Source organism: Anarrhichthys ocellatus, unplaced genomic scaffold (genome assembly GCF_004355925.1).
Source record: "Anarrhichthys ocellatus isolate YVR2014 unplaced genomic scaffold, GSC_Weel_1.0 scaffold32, whole genome shotgun sequence".
Lineage (NCBI taxonomy): Eukaryota > Metazoa > Chordata > Actinopteri > Perciformes > Anarhichadidae > Anarrhichthys > Anarrhichthys ocellatus.
Genome location: NW_022280062.1, coordinates 1481287 through 1499401, shown reverse-complemented (window position 1 = coordinate 1499401; position 18115 = coordinate 1481287). Strand labels below are relative to the sequence as shown.

The window sequence follows — 18115 nt, the reverse complement described above, 5'->3', positions numbered from 1 at the left end:
GGGGGGCCAGGAGAGGAGCAGAGTGGAGTGGAGCGGAGCGGAGCGGGAACTATTTTTTGCACTGCTTGACTAAATATGGTCAGGGAGGTGGTGAGACAAGACACAGGAGCAGCCCGGCAACAGGGGCCGAGGCGTGCTTCAGATGCTTCCCCACAAAGTGCTAACTGTTCAGCTTAGCCCTCTGCACTGTGGGGTAGCAAGCCTTTGGCTGCTTGACCTCATGTCCCTAATTTGCTGCCACGGTGTTCTTCCTGTGCTCTCTGCCCCCCCCCCTCGCCCCCGAAAACTGCAGCAGCATCTCTACTTGATCTTTCCCTAGTAAATAAAGGTGACCCTGGAGATGCACTATTAAGAATGCATAAGCTGCATGTTGAAGATTCACAAGCGCAAAAAAATATAAATGTAAAACTCCAAAATACCAAAAAGATATTGCAATGTCCTCTGTCTCTAGTCCCTGACAGTGGTAATCAAATGTACATGGATCGCAAGGGACTATTAAAAGTACAGCTGTCTTCTACCGCAGAGGCACAGCTACGTCTTTTTTTAAATACCTCGATCACAATTCTGCTCTCAACCCATTCAATAAACTCCCTCTTTTAAGCTGCTGTGTAAAGTTCCACTGAATAATAAAAGCGCATTTTAGGAGCAGAATGAAGCTCTGGGGCTCTGTGTGTGTGTGTGTGTGTCGATGGAATGAGAAAAATGTTGGTACACTTTCTGCCTCCTCCACCGACCAGGGCATCCTCCCAGCTTTCTCCCTCACAATGCACATGATGGAGAGGAGTGCTGCAGATCCCCCCCCCCCCCCCCCCCCCTTCCCCGCCTCCCCCTTTTTTTCAAATGGCAGCTCTTCATGTCCGCTCTACGTCTTCCTCTTCTAAAAGGTATGACTTGTGTTTGTATGGGAATGTGTGTGTGCTTTCTCTCCTTTCCCCCCCCTCGTTCCCTCCCTGACTCTGGCGCTCAACCCGCCCGCCACCACCCCTTCTCCTCCTCCTCCCCCCAATCATAGAAGCTGATTCAGCGAGTCAGGCGTGCACCCGGCACACACGATGGCTGCAGCAGCTGGAGCGCTCTCTAGGTCATTATGGCTCTCTTCACTATGGGAAGAGGAGGAGAGGAGGAGAGGAGAGGAGGAGCGGCTCAGATAAGAAACTGATCTGACAGGTAATATATGCTCTTCCTTCGCTCTTTCGGACGGAGTTTACCCCTGACGGGCCTCGACGTCTCCTGTCCCGTCTCTTCACTCTCTCTCTCTTCTTCGGATGCGATCAGTTATTAAGCGCATGAGTCGCGGGGGAGTGGAATGCACTGTTCTGCAGCAGCGGCAGCACTGGGACAGAACTTAACCAGAGACAACCTTTGAGGTTTTTTTTTTTTCTTTTCTCTTGTTCCTCTTGTCTTTAAAGAAGGAAAGAAATAAAGCTTTTTTTTTTTTTTTAAATATGGAGAGAAAGAGGATGCAGGAGGAGATGGAAAAGGGAGGCTGGGGAGTTGCAAAGGTCCACATGGATTTTAGCCCTGTTTTTTTTTTTTTTTGCACTCTCCACTCTATCTCTCATCTTGTTCTTTCTCCCTCCCTCCCTCTCTTGTCTTGCACTCTCTCTCATTCTCTCTCTCTTGTGTTCCTGGCACTGGCCGGACATGCTGCAGCAGCAGAGCTCTCTGGCTCATTAGGCTTCATGGTTGCAGCTCTGCCGCTATCTAATGACGGACTCGTTAACTCAGACCTGCACCGGTGTGGAGAGACATTCCCTTATGCACAATTCGCCCTCTGCGTCCGACACCTTCCAAGATGTTTTTTTTTGCCACCATGACTAAGGATACTATAATTACTGGGACTTTTTAATGTGTTCATTTTTTGTCTTTTTGGTGGTCTTACCAGACCGCTCTTCAATTTAACTGAGGGGCTGGGGTGGGCGGGGGTGCACTGCCATTCTAAAATTGATGGGAGGTAAGTTTGAGGACACGTCACACTTTTAGGTCCAAGGTTGGCTGATTGGGGCAGAGGGATGGAACGTGGCGACCGGAGGGATGACGAAGCATCAGAATAATGAACAGCGGGCAGGTCAGGAGTGCTGAACGGGGGGGGGGGGAGATTGACGGCACACAGCTGTGAGAAGTGTATTAACACAGATGTGGGTGCGGTGGGGGGGTGGGGGTGGGGTATTGGGCAGCAATGCTTGGCTGAGTAGATGTGTGTCACCAGCTGAACCCACAGCACTTAGGGTAGTAGCCCAGTTTCTTCTTCTTCTTCTCTCTCTCTCTGTAACGGATTGCTGTAGGCTAGGCAGGGCATGCAGGGCACACAGTGCTGCAGTGCTATCGCCCAAACCAGAACAGGCACCACACGTTCCTCCAACCTTCATCCCGCTGAGTGTCGGAAGGAATTTCAGCCCCCCTCTCTCTCTGCTATTTGCTCACCCTATCGGGTGGCTGTGACATTTCCTAAACAGGACGTCACACCTTTAGGACCAGGGCTCATCCACCAACTGTCACCTCCAGTTCAACCTCCCCTCATTGCTATTCCAAAGCCTTCCGCTGCAAAAAACACTGCAGCAATTTTTTTCCCCCCGTTTATTCCGTTTCTCTGCCACCAAGTCTCGAAACTCAAATTGAAGCTGGTCTTCCTGAATCCATTTTTTTTGTTTTACACCCGTCGCCTCGGCACGCGGCCGGCTGGCTAGCTCAGCACGGTTGGAGGCATTGTTGACTTGTGGAATGTGTTGGTCTGGGGCAAAGATTCATTAGAGGCTCGCTGAACAATTCTCGCCACCATGCAAATGGTTATTGATCTGTTCCACCCCCCCCCCTGCACAGACAGGTGAGGGTTGCTCAGAGAAAAAAGGGAAGTGAGAAAAGATTACCATTAAAACAGTGATCCATGTGTGGGGAGAGAGAGAACAAGGTACAGAGAGAGAGAGAGAAAGAGAGGGGTAGTGGTGGTGGTGGTATAGCCAGGACCAATCCACAAGTGCTGAGTGGGCATTAACGCCTTCATGTGACCTATGGCCTGCCTCTGCACCTAAAGCCCAAATCCTGCTCACAATAGCTTCCTGTTCCACTTGGATCACTCCCGTTTTCAAACATCAGCAGGCGCTCCGGCTCGCCTCTGGGGACGTTGCTGACACAAGAGAGACAAGTGAGAGCTACATATTGGTAAAAGTGAGAGGTGGGATATAGAAAGTGGGGGGGGGGGGAGGTGAAACAGCAGAACGAGGTGGCGGTGAGGGAGGCAGACTGAAAGAGAAGTGGGAGGAGAGAAGTGAAACTGTTTTAGTGTGTCAGCTTATAGGTGCACCCCTGCTCCCGGGACACACAGTCCAGAGCGTGATGATCACCCTACAAGACAAGGCGCGCACAGAGGCACCTTACACCACGGACTTTCTGCCAAGGAGAAAAAACTATTCTCATCTCTGCTGCCGCTTTTGTCCAACTCCTTAATCTACCTCCTCAACATTTTTTTCCTGGAAAGAGAACCAGACCACCTTCAAACTGCAGTAAAAAAAAAAAAAAAAAAAAAGGGGGGGGGGAGCTGTATTCCTCCCCTGATCCTCCTGGTTTCTCCCAGTTGTCTGGAGGAGAGCGGGGGTCACCCGGGTGAGTCGACTATGGTATGGACTGCAAAACTTCTGTTATGTTCAGGGGCGGGGGGACCGGCTGCTCAGCCTTACATGGCAACCAAAGGAAAGCCTCGAGTGTTGAGCTGCATTTACACTCAAAGTCACCTTACGGTGCAGACTACCATACTTGGGAGAGAGAGAGAATGTTGCTGCTGGTAACTTCCTGACCTTGGCGAAAGGTGAGACATTTTCATACCTAAGATTACCTCCTTGGTGTACATACTTCTTTATGTACCCATATGAACATATGACAGCTATGGAATGTAAAGAAGTATGTATTCTTGGTGAGGTGCTTGTCCTCGTTCTGGGAAAATGATGCAGGACAGCAGTGTCTGAGGATGTGTTTGTGCTTTGCAGATTGTTAATAGGACTGTGATCATGGTGTGAGAGGAAAAAAGAAAATGTATAGAGAAAGAGAGAGGGGGGGCAGAGAGAGAGAGAGGGGGGAGAAGAGAGAGAATGAATGTGAGTGGGAAGGCTCATACATTAGCTATACTGTCTCTGGGCAGTCTCACTGCAGCAACATTCACTGTAGGGAACTTACTGCTTTCTAAAACTGGCTGACTTGGCCAATAAAAACCTCTCATCCAAGATCTGCCATCAACTCATTGGACAATTACGTTAGTTAGCACAATGTGATAGCGGTCGTGTTTTGAGATTGCTCTGTCAGCAGAGTGCGTTTAAGGCGCTACTTGCCACTCACACCTACTATGGGCAAACAGCGGCCTTGTGACATCGTCACACGAACAGGGCCTCCTTTCATTATCGGACCGATTTTACTGCATTACAGCCCTTGAAATTCTGCCAGCTGCAACTTAGAGCCAACTTCAGCAGGCCGTGAGAGGTATGTCAGAGCTGCTCCTGACCAGTAATACCATAATCTTTCCCAGTGCTCCCACATGGCTCAAGGGGGGGAAGCAAGGTGAATTGGACCAAAACTTTGCCACAGTTGCCTTTTTTTGTTTAAAACATGCAACTGAAAGAGCAGGAAATAGTTGCTGAGGGGGCAGAATGGGGGACTGAGGGAGGTAGGTTGCTGCTGCCACAAACTGGCTCTATACTATGCATCATATGGCTTTTCCGTGTTAACAATATTTGTGTTTAACTGCGACGGCCCTCCCTTTATGCCGCTGCCCTTATCCGCACCGCCCCCCCCCCCCCTGATTCCTGCTCTCATTGTTCACGTTTGCTACGCTTGCCAAATGCTTTGCCGTGCTGCATGGCAGTCAGATTAGACCATCAAAAAGTGACAATGCAGGATCAGAGTCGACTGTGGCCCGTCAGCTGATTCCAATTGTTGACCGCTTCAAACAAATAAAAGGCAACAGAATATGGACAGAGGCGCGGGGAGAAATGAGGCGAGAGGAGGGGGGGGGGGGGGGGGGGGGGGATTATATATAAATTTTTCTCTTCTTTCCCCCTCGCTGGCCTGTGATGACAGACGATCCCGGTACCAGTTTTAGCCCAGGTTTACTTCTCTTTCAACCCCGTTAATGGAGACACACTGCTCTACTAGAGGTCATTTGTTCCACTTTGGCTCTAGCTTGAGCACCTAAATTAAAGAAATAATGAATAGAAAAAAACATGGAACAAATAAGATTCTTATTATCCGCAACTATTCGAGGTATACCTGCATACATAAATTGCTTCTTCATAAAAACTAGATTTATTTTTCCTCAATTACAATGTTGTTTGGATGCAGAAGGCTGGAATGTTTTTCTCCCGCAGTGGAGCAATGAAAAGGTGTGCGTATGCCCCTCTAGTACGACAGCTTTATTCTAATGAAATACAAGACACTTCATTCTGAACTAATTGATATGCCGAGTGTAAGGCTCACTTACTCCATTCCCCTTCAATGGAAGAAATCTCTAAGCGGGGGTGACACGACCGGTCCCAACTCTGACAATCTGCATTCCTTTCACCTGAGTTTAACGACGCTGGTTAAAAACATACTTAAGTCATAATGACAAAATAGTTTCAAGTCTATAAATCCCTTTCTGGTCGTCTTTTCTTTTTCCTCTGACGAATTTGGATCAAATTTCTGATTTATTTATAATTTAGGAGAGCGTCATAAGGAAGCTGTATTTATTTGGACCCCTCTGCATGATGTTCTGTTTAGACCTCTTCTCTGTCAAGAAGCAGGAGTCCATGGCTCGCATTGCATGTTGCTCCCTCAATAGCACCGAGCTGCTGTCTGAGTGACAAACACAGCAGATGCTGACATTATCAAATGCTGAGTGCCTGTCGCCCCCCCGGCTTTTGCCCTGTTATGGCCCTTAGACGAGGTGAGCGGCCTGGCCACCTGACTCTGAGCGTGTGTGTAAGTGAGCGAGCATGAATGTGCATGTGTATGTTACAAATAGACCTGCCTCTGGTGTGCCGTATCAAGCTGGCCCTACACTGACCTCCATCCTGTCTACAAGCAGGGCCGTATATCCCTCAGCTGTCATTGGCCACTCGGAGAACCGTCTCCGTGCCTTGGCAGAAAAGTCAATAATTATAACAGCTGACCTATGCTTCATATTCCGCTTGCAAAATAGTGTCAAAGGAACATTTATACCAGTAATGATAATGAAAGTATGTGAAATATTTGATGGTTTATTGAGCTTATGATCGACGACAACCAACTGTGTGCTTTAGGCACACAAAAACATAATCAAAGATCTTTATGTGGGTGCCACTGCGATCGTTTCCTGCATTAGCACTGGGATAGATTTTTAGCGGAAAAATGTTGCATTACTGTACTTCTGTTGAGCCCTGAAAGAGAAATGAAATAATCTGCCCTCAGTCACTGTTCAAACAGCACCCTCCAAACTACAAATCAGTCTCTAGGACTTAAATGACTGCTTTAAATTAATGTTGTGACTCGACACCCCAGAGTGCTGCTGTAGGAGCGAGAGCGAGCGAGCTTGTGTGTGTGTGTGCTCATGCCTCTGCATTTGTCTGTCGGGCCGTCTCGGTGACCGCAGAGGCAGCGTGTTTGCAGCAGGGCCCATCTGTCAGACCCTGTAATTGCTTCACGACTCCGGGACATTTGACTCAAGTGCACTGCCACAGATTATTATTATCCTTTTCTCAGGGAACAATTTCTCTCGCTCACTGGGAGGGGGGGGGGGGGGGAAGCATAAAACTTTAAAAAAAGATTGCAAGGAGGATAAATAGACTGCCCGGGAGGCAGCAGAAGAGAAAGTTAGGTAAGGTTGATCAACTGTACCTGTGTGTTATTGTAGTGTGCTAAATGTAATGTGTGTCACACAGGGTGGGTGAAGGTGAACGGTCGGGATTAAAAAAGCAGAGAGAGAGAGACATCGTCCGTTTCAACCAGTGGGTGGACACATGGTGTGATGGGCCACATCTCGGCTTTTTAATAACACGTTGAAATGCAACATGGCCCTTCTCTGCTCTGTGTGTCTCTGGCTCTTTTCGGATTAAACTGTACTGCAGCAGAGCCTCTGTGACAGTTCACTTCACAGCAAGTCCCGTCTCTGAAACAGTGATTCCACAATGCTTTGCTAAAGCTGGTAAAATGGAACCAAATCACCTCTTGAATGGATTTGGTCCCCTTCAACCAGCTGTAGCTATGCTTTGATGACTACAGGAGCTCCTTCGACACAATCACTGTCACGGCAGCGGGCCACTTCCTAATGATGACCTCGACCAACAACATCTGCACTGTTCAAAACTGTACTGTTCAATGTGTCATTTCTGACTAATAAATAAAACCAATCCCAGCTTCCAAACTTTTCGTATGGTCCACTTTCCTGACTCTCTGCCTCCAACCGGATTGATATTCGGACCACACTATCAATGGCTGTTTCAAAAATAGCAGGGGGGGGGGGGTGGATGTGCAGCGTGCGCTGTTTCAGAACCACAGCGCTCGCATGTCTGCACGGCTGTCCTGCTAAGACACCTCCTAAACTGACTGTCACTGGATGCTAACAGTCAATTGCAAAATATAGTTGTTAAGAGACTGCACATTGCACAGATTCAAAACTCCTCGGCCTCCAGCCCCTGGTACCTCCTGCACTGGTGTCGGACAGGCCGGGGTAGACGAGGGCCAGGTGCTCTAGAGGATAGGAGCTCAACAAATCACAGGGGCCGGCTGCTCTCAAACACTCGCTGTTCCTGCAGATCAAACCAAACTCCCCTCACGCTGCGTCTCCTGACCACCCTCCTTCCCAATTTGGTGCTCAACACCACATAACCACAAAAAACACGAATTATTTACTTGACAATCGTTCTAAACTCTGTAATTTATCCAATTGGTCTCATTATACAAACTGATTTGAGGTTGTGGATATAGCATAACCAAAAATATGTATTGAATTAATGGTAAAAAGAGCGCAGTATTCTCCATTTCTTATGAATTTAAAGTGTTTTCCATTGGACCAATAACCATGAAATCTATTTGGCGTACCGTAAGAGGCACTAGCTTACTCAATTACAGTATAGTCTGACTTGATTAGCCTAGTCTGAAATGAGCAAGAGAGAGGGCGAGAAACTCCTGATTCAATCATTGGCAGCCATGAAGCGCATGTGAATAAAGCAGCAAGTCTCTAGAAGTGCAAACATTTGTCCCATTCCGCAAATTTGCCTCAAAGGGTCCACAACACGTTTTCTATCTAATTGAGATCACCATTACAATACTGCCGCCTATTAGCACCGACATTATGTTGGGAACACTGCATTTTGGAGCGCGGTGTGATTAATGGCAGAGCCCTTGATTACCATGTGGGGTTTGCCTGTATGATGCCATATTAAAAAAAAGAAGCTGAGCACCATATGAGAGAGGGAGGAGGGCAAATATTACAAGGAGGTGACACGTAAAAGGGCACAGACCGCCGCTGCAGGGCTTGTTTGGAGCCCGTTTATGAGTCATGGGCTATTAATCGTATTGTTTACAGTATTGTAGCAGCTACTGGCTCCCAGCAGCCCGAGGGGGAAGACACAGATACGAGCCAGGCGCCCCTCGCAGGCTCGGGCTGCGGTAAACACAACGGGGGGAAAACATAATGTGGATGTCCGAGAAAATCCTTTCCTCAACGCGTTACTACCAGTTATACCAGCACTTTCAATTTAGTAGCAACTGTAAAACTTAACAACTAGGTCTAATTTATGAGGAAATGCCTTCACACTCTGTAGTGGTATGTGTGTGTATGTGAGTAATGAACGAGGTGAAATATAGTAAAACTCCCCGGTTCCTGCCGCACCCCTGTTGGTCGGCTTGATTTCTCTCTGTATTTGGGAGTCCAAGTTGAAAGATTCATCCGTCATCCACAGGGTTCTTCCTATACATCTTCCTCAATCTTCTTTCCACCGCTGGAAGACAAACCCGCGATCTTAAAATACCCAGGCACACAAACGCACACGCACACGCACACACACACACACACACACACACACACACACACACACACAGGGGCCTCTGACGCACTCTCTGAAGCCAGCATTTGATGTAGATAACGTACAGAACACAAAGTGGAAGCAATTCTTCCCCCCCGTTTTACATGAGTTGTATTAGTTTTGATGAAAAACGATAGATTAGACTTGTTTAAGACGCGTGTGCCAGGACATTCTTTGCCGGTGCTCAATCTAAACACGAGGCGGGAGCGCGGACCTACTATCAGGGAACATTAATAGCATCGATCGTAAACTGGAGGGGGCTTCATATAACACCCTTCGTCCAAGGGGCTTCCGATCAACTCCCAACTCCAAGCACTTCCTCATGACAGTTGTCAAAGGCACTTTTTTTGAAATATGATTCGGTGGTAGGAATTCCTCCAAGCACTCAATCGAAGCAACTGCCTCTCCACTAAAAACACAGCAGACAAGGTACTTTCATTTCAACCTAGGGAGAGCTTTCCGAGGGCTTTAGGACTTGTGGACTGTCTTCCCGATATTGCAGGTGCTCGAGCGTGAAATAAAAGTAAATGGGCAGACTGGAGAAGGCGACATACATCTTCGTTTCTCTGAAGGCGAGGGGACAGAGCGTGGACGGAAGAAAAGGAACGCGCACACACAACACAATAGCAGCCCTGATACAGGAAATACTGCTACTCCAGCACTTTTTTTTCACCGCTAAATCAATGCGTGCTGCAGCGGACCGGCTTTCTGCTGCTTTACACCGAATGCTGGTTTACATGTACACATTACACGCTCATTGCATTTTAATATTTATAATGCAAGCAAGTGTGTTTACACTCTGCCAGTCTGTGACCTTTCCTAAATGAGTTTACTATCATTCATTAAAGTTTAAAAGCTGTAATAAAAGACAACACAGTGGTCTTGTAACATCGTTTCACACACGGACTACAAAGTCGGGATGGGATTTCGGACCACATGGCCAATTTTGTGTGTCGTGTGTGTGATTCTTTTGTCAATTAGTGGGTATGATTAAAAAATAAAATGAACATGTGGATGAATCAGACTCTAATCTATATAATTACATTTAATTAATTAAATAATTTCAAGGATCATCAGCTCTGGACCGACCTGCTGTAGGAGATCGGTCGGGCAAGCTAGTTCTGCATCTTTCATAAAATAAATCAAAAATAAAATAAGTAAAGAAATACAAAAAGCATTTATTATTTTAAGTATTTATATTTACTGTATTTTTATACTTTTGTTGCTGTTCATACTTTGTCTTTATGTCTGTCTGGTTGGAACCGTTTCTGTCTGTGATCCCTGTCTTTCCCCTAAAAGTGTTATTTAATTTGTTCCAAGTTATTGTTATTACAACCATCATTTTGATCATTTGCTTGTTAGAGAAAACAAGTCCTTTCCTCACAATCCGTATGTTAATTAAATGTATTTGCCAATGAATGTCACTGGAGATTAACACCACTGACAGCGGATTTTCCTTGATAGGCAATGCTTTGTGTTTTCATATCGTTACTCTTCATATCGAATCAGTTGGTCAGTGTACCACACAGGAGGCCCCGGCTTTAGTGTGCCAGAGGTGGAAGGCTGGGTCTGGCCAGGCTTGTGGCACAGCCCTCTGACCTCAATCCTACTTGTCCTCATGCCAAAACGAATGAATGCCAGTGAAGGGGAATGACATTTAGCCCGGGATAACCACGCTCATGCGCAACCATACACGTACACACGGAAAAGAGCTCAGCGTGTGAAGCAGACATGAAGGTCGCTCCGTTCTATAACGCCGACCCTGTAACGTCAATGTCCATCAGTTTAAGAGACCCCGGATGAACAACCTGATACAGGCAGCCGTCTCACTGAACCATCTTTAATACGCTCATTGAGAGACAAGAATGAAGTAGCCAAAGAGTGGAGCGGTAACGTCCTCCAGCCAGAAATAGCTACAGCCAAGGACAAGGCGAACGGCTGCCGCTTCAGGCCGGCCTCTGCTCACAACACACGGAGACGGACCGGCACAACAGCAAAATACAAACAACAAATGAACTTCAAGGGCTATCAACTACACTAATAAAAAACAATTCAATGAAAGACAAATGCTTTCAAGGAATCTGTGGAAGAACTGTAAACATTGATTTATATCCAAATTTATATCCAAATATCCATTTGATTTATTTTAGATTTACTACTAACGTCTCCTAGTTTAGACCTGTAGGTGGTGAGCCCACGTCATTCATGCCGGTGAACCTCTTACCACTACTGTAAAATTTGCCTAAAACGCCTATCCTAGGCGTACCCAAAGTAAACTGACAGCTCTTATTGAACCATTGGGAGTACATGTATGGTTTTAGTCTCTATTGAACGGTAACACTCTGAAGTTTCTTCACAATCAGTCAGAATCACTGTAAGTGCTACTGGCATTGAGCTATGGAGTTTACAACACACTGAAAAAGAAGGTTTTTATTTCCGCCTGGATTTGTTTTGGCCAACAGATGGCAGCAGTTATCTATGGCTGGGACTTATGAGCTGGAAAAGACACTGCTACGATAGCATGGAGTCATAGTACCTGGTGGAAGTTAGAATTTGATAACAATACGACAGAAAATTTATATTTTACACGTGGTTTACTAAGAGTACGGCCGCGTAAAAACGCATTTGGAGGCTCGTCGTCACCATGTCAAAATGCATATACTACGATAAACTACATGTCCGAAATTCGAAATATAGTTTATTTATGTCGATGTATGGTTAACTATAACATATTTAACCATTGTCAACTTTCACAGATTCTTGAAAATTCTCATGAACCAGACTTTGCTCTTGATAATCGGTCTCAGGTACTTGACTCACGGCATTGAATTTCAGTTTTGAAAACTTTCCCAGAGTGCAATCTGCTGAATCTGCATATCCTTGTCTTCATAATTTCATTGGCTATATGGAGCCTGAGATTCAATGGAATCTGTTGCGATTGGCTCGAGCTTTACTCAAAGCAAGAGGCATTGTCTTTCAAAGCGGACTCTCGTTGGCTGTTCCAGAATGTGACCGGGCTATAGAAGCTCCTATTGGGTCAAATGAGGTGTCAATCTAACCGGCGGAATGTAGGCTCCATTTTGCATGAAAAGTGAAATTATGACCGAATTATGATCGCGAGTTATCATATCTGCTGGCTAATTTGAAATGATGCAACAGCCCCCCGTGGGTCTTTATGGACGTACTAATGTGTTTTGGACTAAATATTTTACTGGATTCGATCGAGTGGACCTTTAGCCACCTAGCAAGACCGTTTTTGCTGGACTAGCATGCACGAGGGAGACGTTATGAATCATAATCGGTGAGTCAAGGCGATATTTTATCGGCTATTTTTGGAGTGCTTGTTTGACAGAGACGTTAACTGTACCTGCTGTTGTTACTGTATCTTGAAATGGTTTGCATAAATCGAATTACAAGAACCGTAGCTTTCTAATGAGATATCACATTAATACTCATCGTTACAGAGCAGTTGTGTACATGACACAAATCTACACTTAACACTCTGACGGCCCACCCGCAGGCCGTCAGAGTGGTAACAGGTTTTAAGTAACGGGTTAGTAGTAACAGATTAGTGATTCTGCCACGGCCTCAAAACAGGAAGTGTAGTGGTTGTAGTTTTGACTAACATTTGAAAATGCTCTAAAATGTATTTTTTCTTGAGCGAAAGTTGTTTCAGTTGGGCTGAATATTGAGAACAATTATCTATCAGTTGAGTTATTATTCAATAATCAAGTCTAAATAATCACAATTTTAGCACTGAAGATATTTGTGTTATGACTGTCACGCATACAATCAAACACTGGTCTGGTGCTAATTCACTATTAGGGCAAAAACGTCTCAAGGTGCCAACAATCTGATTTCTCAATTGATATTTTTTAAACGCACTGTGAAATCTCTTTTCCAGTTCTGGAGTCTTGTGCTTCAATGCTGAATCAGTCCAGAAAGAATCAGTGTGTGGACATTTAGAAATATGTAAGGTGTTTAAGGTGAGACTATTGCCATCCTGAGGATCCCGTCTCCACAGATTCCACCCAAACATGCCCTGGTCCCTCGTAGACCCCAAACAGGTGCGACAGCAAGCGGGAGAGCAGGACAGTGTCTCATACCTGGGGTTTCCTCGAAGTGCCGCGTGATGCAAGGCATTGAAGCCATTATTGTTGGTGATGGTGACATCAGCACCAGCCTCCAGCAGCACAGACAGCATGTCATCTCTCTTCTTGCTTATGGCATCGTGCAGCGGCGTGTCCCCCTCGGAATCCTAAAAAGGGGAAACCTCGTGTAACTTTCTCCTCTCGTACTCATCTGTGATTCAAACCCTGCCGTAAACGACCTCTCTACTCTCACAGAGCATTTATTTTTTTTTACACGTAAATAAGTCGCAGTGATAGATACCTGAAGGCTGGGGTGGCAGCCAAAGTCCAGCAGGGTTTTGACCACCTGCAGGTGTCCCTTGTTGACCGCTATGTGTAAAGGAGTCTGCCTTCGCTTGTTCCTGGCATTCAAGTCAGCACCGCCCCTCTGCAGTACCTCAATGACAGAGCCCTCATCGCCAAAGGATGCGTGGTGCACTGCCCGGTCTCCATCTTTGTCCTGAATGACACACCAGCATAATGACTCAGTGAAAAGCACTTACTTAGCCTTAGATGTATATTGTGATAATGAAATGGATGCGAGACGAGGAATGCGTTTAACTATACGAACCTCAGCTTCCAGGTCCACGCTGTGTTTCAGCAGCAGCTTTAGGACGTCCACGTGACCATTCTGACTGGCTGCCTGCATAGCAGTGTGTCCAGCACACTGGCCGTTCACCTGTTAACACATCGAGAGTGAGAATATGGGTGTGTGTCGATGTCATGCGTCATGTTTCGATACGCATCTGCTGCATTAGCCGTTCACCTGAGGGGCTAAGAGCTCGGTGAGGGCGTGTTTAAGCGTTAGTGTCAGCGGCTGCGCATGCACGACTGTGTGTGTGTGCATGTTTCATCAGCAACTGCAGCACTGCAAAAACTCAAGACCATAAATATTAATGTGGACTCCTTTGGGAGTCTCGAGACATCTCTTGTCCTGGCAGGCGGATCACTTGGCCGAGCTCAGTGTGCTCAGCTTTAAGCAAATAATTCCACTGAAAGGCAGTAGGGCATCTGGCCAGCCTTTACAACTGGCACACACACACACTCATTCACTCGCTCTTGCTCTCTGAGTGAGGACAGTGTTGCAGACTTGACGTAACCAGTTCTCATAACCTACACCGGGCACGGGCTTCTGTCCTGTGGCAAAAAGGATGTTTTCCCTGGCCTGTAGCCTGTAGCAGGGTTTGTAGATCTCAGCTTGATTTAAAGAGGGAATCGGGTCTGTGCTGCAGTGCACACCAATGCTCCTCGGTGCCTCCTCTGGGCCCAGCCTTAATGCTTTTCAGATTGAGAGAGGTGCAGGAGTGGGAGGATCTCAGAGCCCTTCACGAGGAGAGACTCAGCCTCCTCGATATACTGAGAGCAGAGCAGAGCTTAGCTAGGGATATTCCATCTACAATCATCAATGGACTCAGATCTCTTGTAAATATTCAACGGCAAAATGACTATCTAATATCTAGAAGTCCAGCAGCAGCTCATACCAAAAAACCGTGTGTTGAGCACTTACATCCACATCAGGTCTCTTCAGGATGTCCTCCACTTTGGCCAGGTCACCATTGGCTGCTGCCTTGACCAGCTCCTCATTGATGTCTCCAGACTCTTGTGTCTCAAACAGTTTCTTCAGCAGCTGAGACAGACGCTCTGGCCAAACGGAGGGAAAAGAGCAGAAAGTGACTGCGTGTTAAGGTGTCAGAGAACAGGCGGCAGTGAGGACAAAGAACCACAATGACACTCTCTCCACGTCAGGAGTGCTTGTTCACACATACCTCCAGAGGCGTTGGTGACAGCGGAGCCAGAGGGGGCAATCTTGGTGACAGCGGCGGGATTGTACGTCCAGGAAGTTCCACAAACCTCGACCTTCAGGTCGCTGTCAGAGTAGATCTGCTGCACACGGCCCACCTTGCCGAGGGTCTGTTGGTAAATGTTGCGACAAAACTCATTAGTACGTGGAGGGCTGTTGTCTATGGGCTATGTTCTGTGTAACGGAGCCTGTAAGATTGGTAGGACGAGTGCGGGGAAGGACAAAGAGGAAAAAAAATAAAATACCAGCTCAACAAAGCAATTGTCCCACTCGGAGCAGTAACAAAAATAAAAACCTGACAGAAAAAAACGAAATATTACAGATTTAAGATGTGTTCTCATTATTCAGAGGACATTTACTTGCACAAGAAACAAGATGGATATAAAAGAACGAGACCCCGCTACTGGCTAGACTATTATTCATCTATACAGCCGATACAAAGAGGACGGAGCAAAATGCTTTCCAATTTTGAATCATATCGTCTGGATCTCGGCTGTATGAGAAAGAGGCACTTTGAGTGTGTCGAGGCGGGTCTGGGGCCGTCCTGGAGGATGCCATCAATAACGGGGGGAGCTGGTGCTGCGACAGAAGCAGCAGCGGGCGACAAACCGCCGTGGCTAGTGATCAAAGCTACAACCCGTCTCTGGGTTTTAAGGCTCATTAGATGCTGAAGGGGGGGGGGGGGGGGGGACAGTTCAGCAGGGACAAGTGGTATATTGAAGTAGACTGGCGATACATAACCTCAGGCATGCTGGGCAGCGATGAACAAACTTCATAATAAGGGAAGAATAGAGTCGTGTCGAGACCAAAAAGGATCAAAACAAACAAATTGGCAGCAACACAGACGAGGAGTGATTTGCAGGGGAAACAGCAGAAATATTACACAGAGCTAGATTGATTCAGCCTAATTTATAGAAGCTGTTTGCATATAAATTGTGTGCTCGTAATGAATTAATGTAATGACTTAAACAATCACAAAAATGTCTGGTGCAAATATCAAACATACATATTTTCTGTTTTAATGACACTATCCACTGAAGTGTACTTTAGATTTGAAGATCTTCCGTCACTCACACAACTTCACAGTCCGGTGGATAGTATCATGCTACACTATACATAAACTCGTTAGCACTCTTACAGGTAGCATTGCCTCGGCCCACTCTCCGTGGCCTCTTTGGAGCAGTTTGATGCGGTCGATGTCGTAGCAGATCTGGACCAGGTCTCCCACTACAAACTGGGAGGTGCCTCCCTCGGCCCCGGCTGCTGCGTCGCCGCTGCGCACTGCGTTGGCCTTTGTCAGCACGGCGGGGTTAAACGTCCACCTGAGGATACGGAAATGAAGGCATTAAACAACTTATTTACTCACAACTCATAAAATATGATACCTGAACAAGAGTAGATTCGGAGCAGTCGCATGGAATATTTGGGGTTTCGCCAGCTACGATTAAGTAATGAGAAAATATAAAATAAATAGAAAACCTTTGTTTAAATGATCAATGTCTGACTGAGTTATGAGTTTTCATGAATACTTGAAGCAGACTGAAGTTGACATTTAAGGTGATAAGAAGATACACTTTTTAATTATATTTTACAACAAATTGACCACTAACTTTTAGAGAGGCTCTTCTCTCAAGTGTTACAAACCATAATTTAATCTTGTAATGAAGATGTACTTCAGCGTTTGGTGGCATTTGCCTGAGATGAGGTGAAAGAGGTTATATAAAACTGAATTCATGAGACGCTGTGGTGATGAGACGCGGTTTCATCCGATAAATCTGAGCTGGTCCATCTCTAGGGACTCACCTGTTCCCACTGGGGTACTGGACGACGATGTCGTGATCCTCATCGATGCCACACACTGTGCCGGTGGTGGTGAGCGTCTCAAACATGCCGTCAGTCCACCCACCGTGGCCGTGTTGAAGGGACTGAACAATCTCGAGGTCTAAGTCGATGTTGACCAGGTCTCCGATCTGGAGGCCGCCAGGATTTCTGTTGCCATTCTGCTCACCTGGGAGATTAAGGTAACGTTAGCTCTATCGATATCGTAAGTTTTTAACCACATATGTGGCTGCAAATTGGTAACAACAAAACAGAGGCAAGGCATTACTACAAGTACTCAGTGTGGCTATTTGTGGATAATAATACTATCAAACCTCTCACTGCATGACCTGAGCCTGTATGTGGCTTTGGCAGCCAGGTGACTGTGCAGCGCTGCCATCTAGTGGCCAAGCAGCGCAAACTACAAGTGAAACCTCCCCTAATGCCCTTGAATTCACTGCACCAGAACGATAGGTGAGAGAGAATTGGTGCAATAATGACGGTGGACACAGATCAGAGGCTCACTTACCTAAAACGGGACAGTGGTCTCTGTAAAAAGAGCCTCCTTTGGCATCCTGGACACATTTCAGATCCGACTGAGAGAGAAAAGAGGGAAGGGATTAGATAATTACCCGAGGTAATTACATTAGAGGAGGGGCAGGAGGACCGTGAATGATGGCACAGAGAATTTACTCACTTCATGCTGTAGTGTGAGTGTAGTTGCCTAGAACACCAACAAGACCAGTGCCCTGAGGGTAAGGCAGGACGACGAAACACTACATTGCTACAGAGAGAAGGCATCGCATCGTTTGTGATGACTCAGATGCGCAGCCACTTTGGCAGAGTTAGAGGGCAGAGATGATTGTGAGGCAGAGCAAACATTCCTCTGAGCGGAATGAACACTAAAGTCCTGAGTAGAACAAGTCCAGACAAATGAATAACTCCAGTCTATCCTACTGCATCCAGCCAGCGAGACACTTTGGATCTCACGATGCTCTGAGCACAAACCAGACATTCATTAACAGGGAGAGGTACTTCACATAAGCAAATGTGCTGGAATTTTGTAGTATTTTTTAGCAGGATTTGATCATTTTCCATAAAAAAAACTAAGCGAAAATAAAACAGTCAAGATGGGGGGGGTCGAGTCCATTTACTTAATCCAGAGGTAGATGCCACCTACTTCCCTATCAGCCTATTAAAATGACAAAGGACAAATCTGTTATGCAACTGAGACACCCGATTGGCCTCTTTTGTAAAAAGGAAAGGGCAGTCTCCACCAATGAGGAAGAGGCTTCTCATTTGAGACGCGTGTGTAGCTGCGCCTGCAGCAACCCCCCCCC

The 18115-nt window shown here is 46.4% G+C and overlaps 1 protein-coding gene across 5 annotated transcripts in view; it reads right to left on the bottom strand.

The window, feature by feature from the left end:
* Nucleotides 1-18115, bottom strand: part of mib1 (MIB E3 ubiquitin protein ligase 1) — a 50488-nt gene that overhangs the window by 22987 nt on the left and 9386 nt on the right. For all 5 annotated transcript variants that reach the window (XM_031864948.1, XM_031864949.1, XM_031864950.1 and 2 more), the window contains exons 5-12: nucleotides 17305-17371; nucleotides 16761-16965; nucleotides 16096-16279; nucleotides 14923-15067; nucleotides 14664-14797; nucleotides 13728-13835; nucleotides 13419-13616; nucleotides 13133-13284 (exon numbers count right to left, since the gene is read on the bottom strand). In XM_031864948.1, the coding sequence (XP_031720808.1) occupies nucleotides 13133-13284; nucleotides 13419-13616; nucleotides 13728-13835; nucleotides 14664-14797; nucleotides 14923-15067; nucleotides 16096-16279; nucleotides 16761-16965; nucleotides 17305-17371 (1193 nt within the window). The remainder of the gene's footprint in view (nucleotides 1-13132; nucleotides 13285-13418; nucleotides 13617-13727; nucleotides 13836-14663; nucleotides 14798-14922; nucleotides 15068-16095; nucleotides 16280-16760; nucleotides 16966-17304; nucleotides 17372-18115) is intronic.